This window comes from Saimiri boliviensis, chromosome 12, assembly GCF_048565385.1.
Source record: "Saimiri boliviensis isolate mSaiBol1 chromosome 12, mSaiBol1.pri, whole genome shotgun sequence".
Lineage (NCBI taxonomy): Eukaryota > Metazoa > Chordata > Mammalia > Primates > Cebidae > Saimiri > Saimiri boliviensis.
Window position 1 is genome coordinate 49,502,407 of NC_133460.1, and position 16,629 is coordinate 49,519,035.

The 16,629-nt window shown below is 42.1% G+C and overlaps 1 protein-coding gene and 1 pseudogene across 1 annotated transcript in view; both read right to left on the minus strand.

Moving 5' to 3' along the window:
• Nucleotides 1-9,939: 9,939 nt before the first annotated feature.
• LOC141580719 (small ribosomal subunit protein eS25 pseudogene) lies at nt 9,940-13,462 on the minus strand (annotated as a pseudogene).
• Nucleotides 13,463-15,235: 1,773 nt separating this feature from the next.
• PPA1 (inorganic pyrophosphatase 1) overlaps nt 15,236-16,629 on the minus strand; it is a 29,078-nt gene continuing 27,684 nt past the window's right edge. The window contains exon 11 of the mRNA XM_003928640.4: nt 15,236-15,595. Coding sequence (XP_003928689.1) covers nt 15,564-15,595 — 32 coding nt within the window. The 3' untranslated portion in view covers nt 15,236-15,563. The remainder of the gene's footprint in view (nt 15,596-16,629) is intronic.

Consider the following 16,629-nt stretch of genomic DNA (forward strand, 5'->3'; position numbering starts at 1 on the left):
CTGACCCCATCTCTTCCTTGCTTACTCCACAGTCCCGCTCCCCAGAGGTACTCAGTGTTAACTGTGGTTTTGGATTTCCTCCCCCAGAAATTGTCCATGCTTGTAGAAGCATATCTATTGATATATGTCTTTTCTCCAAATGCTCCCTCTGCAAAAAACACAGGGATTGTAGGATAGAGCAGGGATCGGAAACTCTTTTCCGTAAACAGACAAATAGTAAATATTTTCGGCTTTGGGGGCCATGTGGTCTCTGTCCCAACTACTGAACATTCCATGGTAGATGGAAGGCAGCCATACACAATTTATAAATGAAAAGATGTTGGCTATGTTCTAATAACATTTTATTTACAAAAAGGCAGCAGGCTGGACTTGGCCCACGGGTCATAGTTTAGCACTACAGAGCCTGCCATCTTCTCCCCTCACTTGTATATTCTGAACATCTTTTCCACATCAGTCCACGCAGTGGCCTCACTCTTTAACTGCTGTGGGTGTGGGTCACAGATTCAGCCATTCCTATGTGGGGCATTTAGCTACTTTTCCAGACTTGGCTGTTACAGACAAAGCTGCTGTATACTATGTGTTTGGTTGACTGTTCTGCAGAATGAATTCTTAGAATTGCTGAGTCAAAGGTTAAGTATGAATTCAAATTTTTAATAGATATTACCAAATTGCTCTCGGGCTTCTTTTTAGGTTCAGATTGCCACATAACCTTGTGATTCTCATTGTTGAAGCTTATTCCCGGTAAGTTTAACCATATTCCTGTTAATTTAAAGGTTTTGTAATAATTAGGGAAAGACCTCAAAGATCGACAGAGGTAGCAATGAACTAAATAGCAATCGATTCAGATTTATAACTCACAAAAACTTTTCCACCATGGCAATTTGCACAGCATTCTTGTTAATGCAAAAGTAAATTCCTTTCTGCCTTGAGACTCCCAGGAAGCAGTAGGAGCAGCTTTTTCTAAATGTAAAGAACTTTATGTGCAAAAGCACAAGTTAGGCCCCGGTAGAGCAAATATGCTTATCAGATTGAACATAATTGCCATCAGAGCTGCAGCACGTGCAGGCCTGACTCTTAGTGTGATCAATGCATTTTTTCCCCCCAGGTAAGGAAACCCAAAGCATTGGCCTGGTTATGTAAGGGGTGTGAATGAGAACCCAAATCACTCACCACTGTGCCCAGGCCTGCACGTGCTGCAGCTCTGATGGCAATTATGTTCAATCTGATAAGCATATTTGCTCTACCGGGGCCTAACTTGTGCTTTTGCACATAAAGTTCTTTACATTTAGAAAAAGCTGCTCCTACTGCTTCCTGGGAGTCTCAAGGCAGAAAGGAATTTACTTTTGCATTAACAAGAATGCTGTGCAAATTGCCATGAGATCACAGCTACAAACAACCAGCCTTCACTGGACACCCACCATGACATGGGGAGTGGGCAACTCCTTCACGTATGTTTCCGACAACCCTGCGATGCAGTTGGGAAAACTAAAGGCCAGACATGTTAAGTACCCACTAATAACAATTGTGAAGGTGAACAAATAACACAAATCTGGTAGGAAAATCCCTGGTCTCAAGGTCAGATGACCTGGGTCTAAGTCCTGCTTCAGCCACTGACTGACTTTGGATACATTTAAGTAATTTTGGCTAAAGTACTTAGGTTCTCTGCATCTTTTTCTTATTACAAAAAAAAAAAAAAATTATGAAGTTAGAAGAGGCTGGATATGGTAGCTCATGCCTGTAAACCCAGCACTTTGGGCGGCTGAGGTGGGTGGTAGGATTACTTGAGCCCGGGAGTTTGAGGTTCAAGATCAGCCTGGGTAATACAGTAAGACCCCCATCTCTACAAAAAAATTTAAAATTTAGCCAGGCATGGTGGTGCATGCCTGTAGTCCTACCTATTAGGGAGGCTGAGGTGGAAGGATTGCTTGGACTCAGGACTTCGAGGCTGCAATGAGCTATGATTACACCACTGAACTCCAGCCTGGGCATCAGAGCAACATTCCGTCTAACTAATAAATAAATAAATAGCTTATTTCTCTCTGTGTTAAATGAGATAATGTGTCAAAAGACCTGGTACTCTTACTGTTTCCTTTGGTCCATGGTAAGACCGTATTTCCCTACCACCTTGAGGTCAGGCGTGATCATTCGGCTTGCTCTAGCCAATGAAAAGTCTGTGATGTATGTCACTTCTGCGCAGAAGCACCTAATTATCAGTACAAGACTCCACCACGTTCTTCCTCCGAGAGGCTGATAAACACGAGAAAGCACGTGTTACCACGGAGGCACAATGCTAAGTTCTCAGGAACAGCTGCCCACAGCAGAGCCTACTTTACGTGACTGAGGAATCAACTTTTGCTTCCTTAAGCTGTTGAGATTTGGGGGGATCGCTGGGCATAACCAAGCCCACCCTACTGTCAGGGTGACCTTGTCTGTCTTGCTCAATATTATATCCCCAGTGTCTAAAACGGTGCCTGGAAAACTCACATCTCAAGAAGTGTTTCTAAGAGGGCTGTGCCAGGAGTTAAAATATATTTGACTCTACTACCCAGATAACTTTTTACTAGCATCAGTGTTGAAATAGAGAGCTTTACAAACATCCAAAGCTTCTCTTTGAGAGTTATGTGTTGTTGCGTCCCACAAAAATTCATGTTGAAGTCTTAATCCCTAGCACCTCAAAATGTGAGGTGTTTGTGAACCCTCTTTTTTTTTTTTTTTTTTTTTTTTTTTTGAGACTGAGTCTTGCTGTTGTCGTCCAGGCTGGAATGTAGTGGTGCAATCTCGGCTCACTGCAACCTCCACCTCCCAGGTTCAAGCGATTCTTCTGCCTCAGCCTCCCGAGTAGCTGAGATTACAGGTGCCTGCCACTACGTCAGGTTAATTTTTTCGTATTTTTAGTATAAACAGGGTTTCACTATGTTGGCCAGGCCGGTCTTAAACTCCTGACCTCAGGTGATCCTCCTGCCTCGGCCTCCCAAAATACTGGGATTACAGGCATGAGCCACTGTGCCCAGCCTGTGACCCTGTTTCAGAAAACAAATTTCTTTTCTATTTTTTATTTTTGAGACGAAGTCTTGCTCTGTTGCCCAGGCTGGAGTGCAGTGGCTTGATCTCAGCTCACTACAAACTCTCCCTCCCAGGTTCAAGCAATTCTCCTGCCTCAGCCTCCTAGGTAGCTGGGATTACAGGTGTGATCCACTACACCCAGCTAATTTTTGTATTTTTAGTAGAGACAGGGTTTCACTATGTTGATCAGGCTGGTCTCAAACTTCTGACCTCATAATCCCCCCACCTTAGACTCCCAAAGTGCTGAGATTACAGGCGTGAGCCACCACACCCAGCCGAATTCTTTTCTATAAGGATGCTGAATATAGGCCCCCAATCTCTTCCGCCTTGTAGGGCTTCTGCCAGGAAGTTCACTGTTAGTCTGATGAGGTCCCTTTGTAGGTGACTTGCCCCTTCTTTCTAGCTGCCTTTAGTATTTTTTCTTTCATGTTGACCCTGGAGATTCTGAGGATTTGGAGAATCTGAGGGACTATGTGTTTTGGGGATGGTCGTCTTGCGTAGTATCTCACAAGGATTCTTTACATTTCCTGAGTTTGAATGTTGGCTTCTCTTGGCGGGTTGGGGAAAATTTTGTAAACCATATCCTCAAATGTTTTCCAAGTTGCTTCTTTTCTTTCCCTCTCTTTCAGGGATGCCAATGAGTCATAGATTTGGTCTCTTTACAAAATCCCATATTTCTCAGAGGTTTTGTTCATTCGTTTTTTTCTTTATTTTTGTCTGACTGAGTTAATTTGGGAACCGGTCTTCAGGCTCTGAGATTCTTCCCTCAGCTTGGTCTATTTTGCTGTTAATACTTGCAATTGTATTATGAAATTCTTTAAAAAAAATTTTTTTTTTTATTTCCATAGGTTATTGGGGAACAGGTGGTATTTGGTTACATGAGTAAGTTCGTAAGTGGTGACTTGGGTAGTATACACTGCGCTCAATTTGTAGCCTTTTATCCCTTGCCCCTTCCCACCCTTTACCCCTTGAGTCCCCAATGTCTATTGTGTCATTCTCAAGCTTTTGCATCCTGATAGCTTAGCTCTCACTTATGAATGAGAACATAAAATGTTTGGTTTGGAAAATGAATTTCTTACCCCAACAAAAATAAATCACTTTGGAAATTACACATTATAATGACTGAGGTGGCAGGTGCAGTGGCTCACGTCTGTAATCCCAGCACTTCGGGAGGCAGAGGCAGGCAGATCACAAGGTCAGGAGTTCGAGACCAGCCTGGCTAACATGGTGAAAGCCGTATCTTTACTAAAAATACAAAAACTAGGTCGGGCGCGGTGGCTCAAGCCTGTAATCCCAGCACTTTGGGAGGCCGAGGCGGGTGGATCACGAGGTCAAGAGATCGAGACCATCCTGGTCCACATGGTGAAACCCCGTCTCTACTAAAAATACTGAAAATTAGCTGGGCATCGTGGCGTGTGCCTGTAATCCCAGCTACTCGGGAGGCTGAGGCAGGAGAATTGCCTGAACCCAGGAGGCGGAGGTTGCGGTGAGCCGAGATCGCGCCATTGCACTCCAGCCTGGGCAACAAGAGCGAAACTCCGTCTCAAAAAAAAAAAGAAATAAAATAAAAATAAAAATACAAAAACTAGCTGGGCGTGGTGGCACACAACTGTAGTCCTGGCTACTCAGGAGGCTGAGGCAGGAGAATTGCTTGAACCTGGGAGGTGGAGGTTGCAGTGACCTGAGATCATACCACTGCACTCCAGCCTGGGAGACAGAGCAAGACTCCATCTCAGAAAAAGAAAAATAAAATAAAAAATATAATGACTGAGGCATTGTTTAAAAATAGAAGCACTTAGAAATATGAATGTGACCCTTGTTTGGAAACGGTCATTGCAGATGTAATTAGTTAGGATAAGGTCATGGGGAGCCGGGTGCAGTGGCTCACGCCTGTAATCCCAGCACTTTGGGAGGTCGAGGTGGGTGGATTACTTGAGCCCGGGAGTTCAAGACCACCCTGGCCAACATGGTGAAACCCCATCTCTACGAAAAATGCAAAAAATAGCAGGGCATGGTGGCGGGCACCTGTAATCCCAGCTAGTCAGGAGGCTGAGGCAGGAAAATCACTTTCCAGGAGGCAGAGGTTACAGTGAGCCAAGATCACACCACTGCACTCCAGCCTGGGCCTCAGAGCAACACTGTCTCAAAAACAGAACAAAAGATAAGGTCACACTGGAGTAGGATGGACCCCAAATGCAGTATGTCTGATGTCCTTATAAAAAAGGGAAATTTAAACACAGACAGGCACACAGAGAAAGGCCACGTGAAGACTGGAGTTCTGCTGCCACAATCCAGCAACCACCAGGAGGCAGGAGAGGCCTGAAACAGACCCTTCCCCAGGCCCTTCAGAGGGAACATGGCCCCTCAGCACCTTGGTCTCCGACGTCTAGCCTTCAGAACTATGAGACAATAAGTTTCTGTTGTTTAATGCATTGTTTGCCACTTTTTATGGTAGCACTAGCAAACAAATACACGAATATTACACATTTCCTTGCTTTCACAGAGGAGCGACAGCTTTCTACAGAGGATCTTGCACAGAACTATTGCTAATATTTCCTCCTGCATTATTCCATCCTCTTTCCTTTTCATATGGGTGAGTAATTCCTATCTAGCGGGACAATGTGTGAAGTTTCTCACATTGTATAATCATCATTAGAAAACTGACTTCTTACCCCCACAAAAATAAATCATTTTAGAAATCACATATTACAATGATGAAGACATCATTTAAAAATAGAAGTACTTACAAAAGGAATAAGAAAAATATTATTAAAATCCAGGCTGGACATGGTGGCTCACGGCTGTAATCCCAGCACTTTGGGAAGTGGAGGCTGGCAGATCACTTGAGGTCAGGAGTTTGAGACCAGCCTGGCCAACATGGTGAAACCCCATCTATAATAAAAATACAAAAATTCACTGGGTGTGTTGGCAGGCACCTGTAATCCCAGCTACTCAAGAGGTTGAGGCAGGAGAATCGCTTGAACCTGGGAGATGGAGTTTGCAGTGAGCCAAGATTGCACCACTGCAGTCCAGCTTGGGTGGCAGAATGACCAAAAAAAAAAAAAAAAAAAAAAAATCAAAGTGTGGGCTTGGTGTAGTGGCTCAGACCTGTAGACCCAGAACTTTGTGGGGGCTTAGGTAGGCAGATTGCTTAAGCCTAAGGATTCAAGACCAGCCTGGGCCACATGGTGAAACCCCATTTCTATACAAAATAGCTAAGGGTGGTGGCATGTGTCTATAGTCTCAGCTTCTCAGGAGGCTGAAGCAGGAGAACTGCTTGAGCTGAGGAGGTTGAGCTACAATCATGCCACTGTACTCCAACCCAGGTAACAGAGTAATTCTAAAAAAAAAAAAAAAAATTAATATTGGTGACAAGGTGCATAGATCTCTTTTTCCCTGCTTCTCCATGCTAAGTACACTATAAACCCTGGAAATGGCAAGACAGACAACCAAAGAACTCTGAAAGATAGTGAGAGGGCAAACTGGTTTGGGACCCCAGGACCAGAGGCACAGCATGCAGCAAGGCACATGTGTCCTGTCACCCAGCTTCCTGACCCTCAACCTTGCAACAGAAGGCTCATTCCTCCCCTGGATCAAATGAGGTTCGTTCTGGTGAAGCGGACACCACTGGAAAGGGAGATCAACTGGGAGCTTGGCCAAAAACAGGCATCCAGGGGAGGGACTCTTCTCCCTGCAAGCCCTGAGACACCTTTTCCATTAAGAGCTACCGAGGCAGGTAGGTGGGCAGGCTGAGCCTGAAGGAGAGACCAAGCTACAACAAGTGGCCTAAGGCTTCAGGAAGCTTCTTCGTTCCTGCGGACCAAGACTCTCTCCCCAACTCAGACACTAGGGCAGCAGGGGTGGAGAACCAGTTGAGGGATGCTGCCTTCCATCACTAAGAGACAACAATGAGCCCCTTCAGGGAGCACCAGCAGGAACCAACAGGAGCCCCAGCAGCACTGGATAAACCAAGCAGACCAAGATAACCCTGCAAAGCTGCTGAAAACTAAACCACCACTGGAACCACAGACCACAACTGTAGACCATCCTAGGTGCGAAAGCTAAACAGGTCCTGGCTGCTAAAGCAAAAGGTTTCAATAGGACCTATGGTCTCTCAACCTAATCAATAAAATGCCTCCAATATCATTGACAACCACCCGTCACACTAAGAACCAAGAAAATCACATTCATATGAGAAAGGGCAATCAACAGAGGCCAACCCTGAGGTGAATCCTGATATGGATTTTAAAGCAACTGTCTTAAAAGTGCACTGACAATTAGAAACACAGTAGAAAAAAATTAAGAAACAAAATCCTCAAAAATGGAAATTATAAAAAGGAACCAAATGAAAACCACAGAACTTAATAGACAATTGGTTATAGAAAGTAAAACATAAATAAATAAATAAAAGAAAATCAGATAACTGAAAAATATAATGGAAATTTTAAAAACTCACTGCATGGGTTCAGTAGTGGAGGTGACAGAGGATAGAATCCGTGAACATACAGAACAGGCCAAGAGAGATCCAAGATGGCTGATCACTAACAGCTCGGGATTGTACCTCCCAGTGAAAGTGCAAAGAACGAGAGGACGCCACATCTTCACATGAATTCTTGTTGCTCACGCACCAGGAGATTCCCAGCGGAGGAGCCCCACGGGTCGCCAGCGCGACTCTTGTGACCGGCGAGGCGGTTTTGCCGGCGCCTCGGAGCGTCGGTTCTTGGTGCAGAGTCAGAAAAGCACCATCAATCTTAACGCCGCTGATTTAGTCGGTGCAGTGGGTTGCTCAGATTTCGGCGCTGAGAATCAATAAGTTGGACGTCCACTCAGAAACCCAATTACAAAGACGGTAATTATAAAGACCACAGATGGATAAATCTACAACGAAGGGAAGAAAACAATTAAAAAAGGCTGAGAATACCCAAAATCAGAACGCCTGTCCCTCAGCAGGGGATCACAGTTCCTCATCAGCAACGGCACGAGGCTTGATGGAGAACGAGTGTGTTCCAATTACAGAAGCAGGCTTCAAAAGGTGGATAATAAGAAACTTCTGTGAATTAAAAGAACTTGTTCTAACTCAATCCAAAGAAACTAAGAACTTTGAAAAAAGGTTTGATGAAATGTTAGCAAGAATACACAATTTAGAGAGGAATATAAGTGAATTGATGGAGCTGAAAAACACAATACGAGAACTACGTGAAGTATGCACAAGTTTTAACAGCCGAATTGATCAAGCAGAAGAAAGGATATCAGAGGTCGAAGACCAACTCAATGAAATAAAACAAGGAGACAAGATTAGAGAAAAAAGTATAAAAAGGAACGAGCAAAGTCTCCAAGAAATATGGGACTATGTGAAAAGACCTAATCTACGCTTGATAGGTGTACCTGAATGTGACGAAGAGAATGAATCCAAGCTGGAAAATACGCTTCAGGATATTATTCAGGAAAATTTTCCCAATCAAGTAAGGCAGGATAATATTCAACTCCAAGTAATACACAGAACACCACAAAGATATTCCTCAAGAAGAGCAACTCCAAGGCACATAATCGTCAGATTCACCAGGGTTGAAATGAAGGAGAAAATACTAAGGGCAGCCAGAGAGAAAGGTCAGGTTACCCACAAAGGGAAGCCTATCAGACTCACAGCAGATCTCTCAGCAGAAACCCTACAAGCCAGAAGAGAGTGGGGACCAATATTCAACATCCTTAAAGAAAAGAACTTTCAGCCAAGAATTTCACATCCAGCCAAACTAAGCTTCATAAGCGAAGGAAAAATAAAGTTTTTTGTGAACAAGCAAGCACTCAGAGAATTCATCACCACCAGGCCTGCTTTACAAGACCTTCTGAAAGAACCACTACACATAGAAAGGAACAAACAGTATCAGCCTTTCTAAAAAATACCAAAAAGTAAAGAGCATCAATATGATGAAGAATTTACATCAACTAATGGGCAAAATAGCCAGCTAATATTAAATGGCAGTATTAAACTCACACATATCATTATTAATTCTAAATTTAAATTGACTAAATCCCCCAATCCAAAGACAGACAGGCAATTTGGATAAAAAACTAAAACCCATTGGTATGCTGTATCCAGACCCATCTCACATTCGAGGATACACAAAGACTCAAAACAAGGGATGGAGAAAGATTTACCAACCAAACAGAGAGCTAAAATAAATAAATAAAAAGCAGAAGTTACAATTTTTGCCTCTGATAAAATAGTCGTTAAAGCAACAAAGATCAAAAGTAGCAAAGAAAGACATTATATAATGATAAAAGGATCAACGCAACAACAAGAAGAGCTAAAGATCCTAAATATATACGCACCCAATACAGGAATACGCAGACATACAAGACTAATAAAGAGACTTAGACTCCCACACAGTAATAGTGGGAGACTTCAACATTAATATTAGACAGATCAATGAGACAGAAAATTAACGACGATATCCAGGACTTGAACTCTGATCTGGAATAAATAAATATAATTAACATTTATAGAACTCTCCACTTTAAATACACAAAATATACACTCTTATCAGTACCACATCATATCAACTTAGAAGTTTAAACGAAATGTTGGTTGGCTCCTTGTTATTCTCTTCCCTCATTTTCTTTTATGTCTCCATTATTAAGCACAATTATAGGCATACCCATATTTAGACTGCATCCTAGCCCGGGCAATAAAGCAATACCCCCATCCTCTCTCCCTCTTCCTCTTTCTCTTTCTTCCTCTTCTTTATTCTTTTTCTTATTATTCTTTAAAAAAAAAAAAAAAAAAAAAAAAAAAAAGAACAGAACTCAGCCAGGCGAAAAAGAAAAAGAACAGAAGTTCCTGACCTGAGGGACAATAACAAAAGATCTAACATTTATATCGGAGTCCCAGAAACAGAGGAGAAAGTAGGACACAAAGAGTATTTGAAGCCGGGCCCAGTGGCTCACACCTATAATCCCAGCACTTTGGGAGGCCTAGTCAGGCGGATCGCCTGAGGTCAGGAGTTGGAGACCAGCCTGGCCAACATGGTGAAACCCCGTTTCTACTAAAGATACAAAAATGAGCCAGATGTGTTCGCACACGTCTGTAATTTCAGCTACTTGGGAGGCTGAGGTGGGAGTATCACTTGAGCCCGAAGGACCAGGCTGCAGTGAGCCAAGATAGGACCATCGCACTCCTGCTTGGACAACAGAACAAGACTCTCTTTCAAAAAAAAAAAAAAAAAAAGATTTGAAGAAGTGGCTAAAAAGCCCCCAAATCTGGCAAAAGACACAAACCTACAGATCCAAGATGATAGGCAAATCTCACAGGATAAAGTGCTAACATATCCATAATTACCTCAAATGTAAATGATGCCAATATACCAATCGAAAGACAGGTGGGAAGCATGGATTTTCCTTTTCCTTTTGATTTAGTAAAGTTTCATTTTTCCAAACATACAGGTGATTGGACCTGTCCATGCATCTTCACCAGCAGCTAGAGCATCTCTACCCTTGGTACTTCTGGTGTAAACTCTTGAGCTCTGTGCTTTGAGACCAGTTTGATAAGTCCTTTACTAAAAAGCCTCTGGCCAAGGAACCTTGAATCTTCAGTCTCTCAGAGACCACAGCTGGGGTCATAAGCTTATAGTTGGGATCTTCCTTATAGGTTGTCATAGATAGCTTTGTCAAACAAAACTAGGTTATGGAGCTTGTCCCAAACTTTGTCTTTGAACTACTTTTAGCCTTGCCCCCAGATCTGTTCACTGGGTCTCTGTCTTTCTTGGTTGACTTTCTGGCATCTTTCTTCTGTTGTCGTCCTTGGGAGGCATTGCAAAGCTTAGAGAGTAGCAGCAACCACTGCAGCTTTGCTAAGATGTTGGACTGAAAGGAACCATGGCTCAGGAAAGGGCCCAGAAGCCTCCCCCGCTGTGAGTACTTCTGGGGCAAAGGAGTCAGTGTGGATTTAAAAAAAACAAAACAAAACAAAGACAGCTTTTATGCTGCTTACAAGAAACTCACTTCAAATTCAATATAAATAGGTTGAAAGTAAAAGAAAAGAAAAAATATACCATGCCAACATTAGTTATTTTTTTTCAAAAAGCAGGAGTAGCCTATATTAATACCTGATAAAGTAGACTCCAAAGAAAATTACTAGTGACAAAGTGGGACATTACATAATGACAGAAAGTTCAATCCACCAGAAGATATAGGATCCCAAAATGTACTAACCAAACAACAGAGCCTCAAAATACATTAAACAAAAACTGATAGAGCTAAAAGTTCAAACACCTTTACAGTTAAAATTGGGGGCTGCAACACCTCCATTTCAGTAACTGATAGAACTACTAGAGAGAAAATCAGCAAGGGTATAGAACAGGCGTCCCCAAACTTTTTACACAGGGGGCCAGTTCACTGTCCCTCAGACTGTTGGAGGGCCACCACATACTGTGCTCCTCTCACTGACCACCAATGAAAGAGGTGCCCCTTCCTGAAGTGCAGCGGAGGGCCGGATAAATGGCCTCAGGGGGCCGCATGCGGCCCGTGGGCCGTAGTTTGCGGACGCCTGGTATAGAAGATCTGAACGCCGGGCGCGGTGGCTCAAGCCTGTAATCCCAGCACTTTGGGAGGCTGAGGTGGGTGGATCACGAGGTCGAGAGATCGAGACCATCCTGGTCAACATGGTGAAACCCCGTCTCTACTAAAAGTGCAAAAAATTAGCTAGGCATGGTGGCACGTGCCTGTAATCCCAGCTACTCAGGAAGCTGAGGCAGGAGAATTGCCTGAGCCCAGGAGGAGGAGGTTGCGGTGAGCCGAGATTGCGCCATTGCACTCCAGCCTGGGTAACAAGAGCGAAACTCCATCTCAAAAAAAAAAAAGAAGATCTGAACAACATGTAAACTAACACTCTCTCACTGACAGAACACTCCACCCAATAATAACAAAACACATACACCCATGAGTATTCTGGACAGACCATCAAACAGCCTAAATAAAAGAATCAAAATGATAATGGCTCTGACCATAATGGAGCCAAACTAGAACTTAGTAACAGAAACACATTAGGAGATGTCTAAACATATGACTAAAATTGATCTACAGATTTAATGCAATGCATACTAAAATCCCTGTAAGATTTTTTTTGTAGGCATAGACAACAGACATAGCCAAAACTTATTCTAAAATATATATGAAGAGGTACAGGCCCTAGTTAAACAATCTTGACAAAAAATAAAGTGGGAAGAATCTATTTGATTTTAAGGCTTACCATGTAACTATAGTCATCAAGAGAGCAGGTATCAGCAGAGGGTCAGATATACAGATCAATGGAATGAGACAGAGGACCCAGAAATAGGTCCACACAAATATGCTCAACAGATTATTTGACAAGTATCATGTGAACCAATTCAATGGAAGAATAAACATTCAAAAAAATGGCATTGGAGCAACTGGACTTCCATAGGAAAAGATGAACCTGGACCCAAACCATAAACCTTATATAAAAATAAATTTGGCCGGGTGTGGTGGCTCACGCCTGTAATCCCAGCACTTTGGGAGGCCAAGGCGGGTGGATCACCTGAGGTTGGGAGTTTGAGACCAGCCTGAACAACATGGTAATCCCAGCCACTTGGGAGGCTGAGGAAGGAGAATCACTTGAACCTGAGAAACGGAGGTTGTGGTGAGCCAAGATCGTGCCATTGCACTCCAGCCTGGGCAGCAAGAGGTAAACTCCATCTCAAAAATAAAAAAAAGAAAAACTCAAAATGAATCATAGGCTTAAATGTAAAACTTTAAGCTACAAAACTTTTAAAGAAAAACACAGGAAAAAAATCTTTGTGATCTAGGGGTAGGCAGAGTTCCAACTTGATATCAAAAGCATGATCCATAAAAGGAAAATGTAGTAAGTTGGTCTTTTTAAAAATTAAAAGATTTTGCTCTATGAAAGAGCATGTGAAAAATAAAAGAACAAATTACAGGCTAAGAAAAAATATTTGCAAACCACATATCTGAGCTCTGCAGGACTCCAAAACATAACAGTTAAAAATGTAACTATACAATTTTAAAATGAGTATGACATGAACAGACATTTCACCAAGCAGGATATACAAGTGGCAAACAAGCACACGAAAAGATGTTTAACATTATTAGCTATTAGAGAAATGCAAATTAAAACTACAATGACATATTACTACACACCCAACAGAATGGCTAAAATAAAATATAGTAGGCCAGGCAGGGTAGCTCATGCTTGCAATTCCAGCAGCACTTTGGAAGGCTGAAGCAGACAGGTCACTTGTGCCCAGGAGTTCAAGATCAGCCTAGGTAACATAGGGAAACCCTATCTCTACAAAATTTAGCTGGGCGTCATGGCGCACACCTGTAGTCCCAGCTACTTGGGAAACTGAGGCAGGAGGACTGCTTGAGCCTGAGAGGTGGAGGTTGCAGTGAGCCAAGATCATGCCATTGTATTCCAGCCTGGTGAGGGTGAGACCCTGTCTCAAAAAAAAAAAAAAAAAAAAAAAAAAAGACAAACCAAATGCTGGCAAGGGTGTGAAAAAATTGAATCACTCCGACATTGCTGTTGGGAATGTAAAATGGGACCACAACTCTAAAAGTTTGGTACCTTCTGATAAAACATGCATCTATCATGTGACTCAGCAATTATACTGCTAGAGATCTGAAAGAAATGAAAATGTTCTATGCTGACATGAAAACATGTACAAAAATGTTCATTGTGGCTTTATTTGTAATAGCCAAACAGTGGATCGATATAGCCCAGAAGTCCTTCAGCAAGTAACACAAATACATATCATGGAAAATACTCAGCAATAAAAAGGAAGGAATAAAAAGAATGAAATATTGACATATGCGGCAATTTCAAGGAATACCAGGGAATTACACTGAGTGAAAAGCCAATCCCAAAAGGTTACATACTGTATGATTCCACTTACATAATATTCTTGAAATGACAAAATCATAAATGGAGGACAGATTAGTGGTTGCCAGGGGTTAAGGATGGTGGTGTGGGGAAGACAGGAGGGAGGTGGGTGTGTTTATGAAAGGGGAACATGAGAGATCTTGTGGTGTTGAAACTGTTCAGTATCTTCTAGGATACATAAACTTACATAGGTGATTAAACTATAGGCTTATAAATTGTACAGAATACACCATACAAATATTCATTAATACAAGTAAAACTAGGAAGTCTGAATAAGATCGGTGGATTGTATCAATGTCCTAGTTGTTATATTATAGTTTTACAGAGTGTTACTTTTAGGGGAAACAGGGTAAGGTGTACAGAATTATTTGAATTATCTCTGAATTATTTTTTATAACTACAGGTGAATCTATGTTCATCTCAATAAAAGTTTCATTTAAAAAAACCTGAATGGGATAGGCGTGGTGGCTCACACCTCTAATCCCAGCACTTTGGGAGGCTGAGGCAGGTGGATCACTTGTGGACAGGAGTTTGAGACCAGCCTGGCCAACATGGTGAAACCCCATCTCTACTAAAAATGCAAAAATTAGCTGGGTGTGGTGATGCATGCCTGTATTCCCAGCTATTCAGGAGGCTGAGGCAGGAGAATCGCTTGTACCCAGGAGGCGGAGGTTGCAGTGAGCCGAGATCACTCAACTGCACTCCAGTCTGGTTGACAGAGTGAGACCCTGTCTCAAAAAAAAAAAAAAAAAAAAAAAAAAAATCTGAATGTATACTACATGCCATTACACGAATAACACCTGTTTCACAGACAAGGGAAGTGAAGTTGAGTGGCTGGTAACTGATTTAAGATTACAGAGCTAGCAAGAAGATGGGCTGGCATTCAAGCTCTGGTTTGTGCAGTTGATAACAGAATATAATGTAGGTAACTTAAGGGTCCAATTAGTTGACTGAATAAGTAAAAAAATAACTATTAATATATAATTTCAAAGGGTGAGCAACATTGTGCTATCTGCTAATGTGACAGAAATTTAAAAGCTTTTGTTTTAGAATGGTATGCTAGGACTTAGGTACTAGAGTATAGTATCGAGAGTACTATAAATATAAGGGATTTCATTCGCAGGTTCCCCCCAAAAACCCAATTTTTGTCTAATAATTATAAATTTGAATTATAAGACCATCAACAGAAAACAAACACCAAAAAGTACCCATATCTACTTAATGCTGGCTTCAGATTAAAATAAAAATACACTAAACCAAGTTTGAGCAAAATAATTTTATTTCCTATCATGTGGTAACATATACATCCAATATGTGTTCACCTTGCACATCTATTCACAAGTACTTCCAAATGACAACAGCTTTGACATTTAAGCATGTGCTAAAAGTTACCTTAGTTGAGATATGAAAAATGCTTTAGACGGATAACATTCTGAGTGTATTGGCTTGGTCAGGTTGCAGCAGAAGTTACTTTAGTTAGATGAGTTCTACAAATTTAAAGCTTTGAAAAGCCACTACTTTTACATCGAATATATCCAGATGAATACGATGCAGCAATATCAGCTTGTATTCCAGAGAAATCTCATTAATTTTTCTGTTGATGGAACCACTTATCCACTGTATTCAGAGAAAAGAAAAACAAATTAGAATTCCTGCTAAGAATTAAAATTAGCCGGGCGTGGTGGCTCGCGCCTGTAATCCAAGCACTTTGGAGGCCAAGGCGGGCGGATCACCTGAGGTCAGGAGTTCAAGACCAGCCTGACCAACATGGTGAACCCCGTCTTAAAAAGAATAAAAAAAAAGAATTAAAACTACATCTAACATATACAAAGACTAATATACTTGCTTTAATTAATCCTACTATGAATTACCTGAAAATTAACAGATATACCTACAAAGTTTCTCTACAGCAAATGCAGCTGTTTTCTTTGGGGCTTCCTTATACTTCATGTTAATTGTATAGGGTGATTTTCAAACTTTTAGTTTTTTTTTGAGACAGGGTCTCACTCCGTTGCCTGGGCGATTGCTGCAGTGGCAGCAATCATGGCTCACTGCAACCTCCACCTCCGGGGTTCAAGAAATTCTCGTGCCTCAGTCTCCTGAGTAGCTGGCATTTTAGATGCATGCCACCAAGTCTGGCTAATTTTTGTATTTTTTTTTTTTACAGAGACAAGAGTTTCTCCATGTTGGCCAGGCTGGCCTCAAACTCCCAGGCGCATGTGATCCACCCACCTCAGCCTTCCAACGTGTTGGGATTACAGGCGTGAGGCATCACACCCAGCCATCAGACTTGTTTTTTTAAGTGGCAGAATCATTTTCTTACCTGAAAAACCTTACAGAGAATTCTAACATCTAAGGAAAATAGAACTGTTTTCTGGGTGAAGCAGCCTGTGGCCAGATGGGGATGTGGAGGCCAGCCCACTCAGAGTCCTCCCCAGTGTCCAACAGGCACCTCCATGGAACTGAGGGGCACGGCGGGTCATGGTTTGGAAACCACTATGATACAGCATGGCACTAAAAGTGATATGTAGCAGCTAATCTTCCTTCCCATGTACACTACGAACTCTAGAAACGTTTCTCCTCTCACCCTCTTTCCCTCTCTTCCTGTGTATGTGTTATGTTAATAATATAATATGTATGTGGCTGGATGC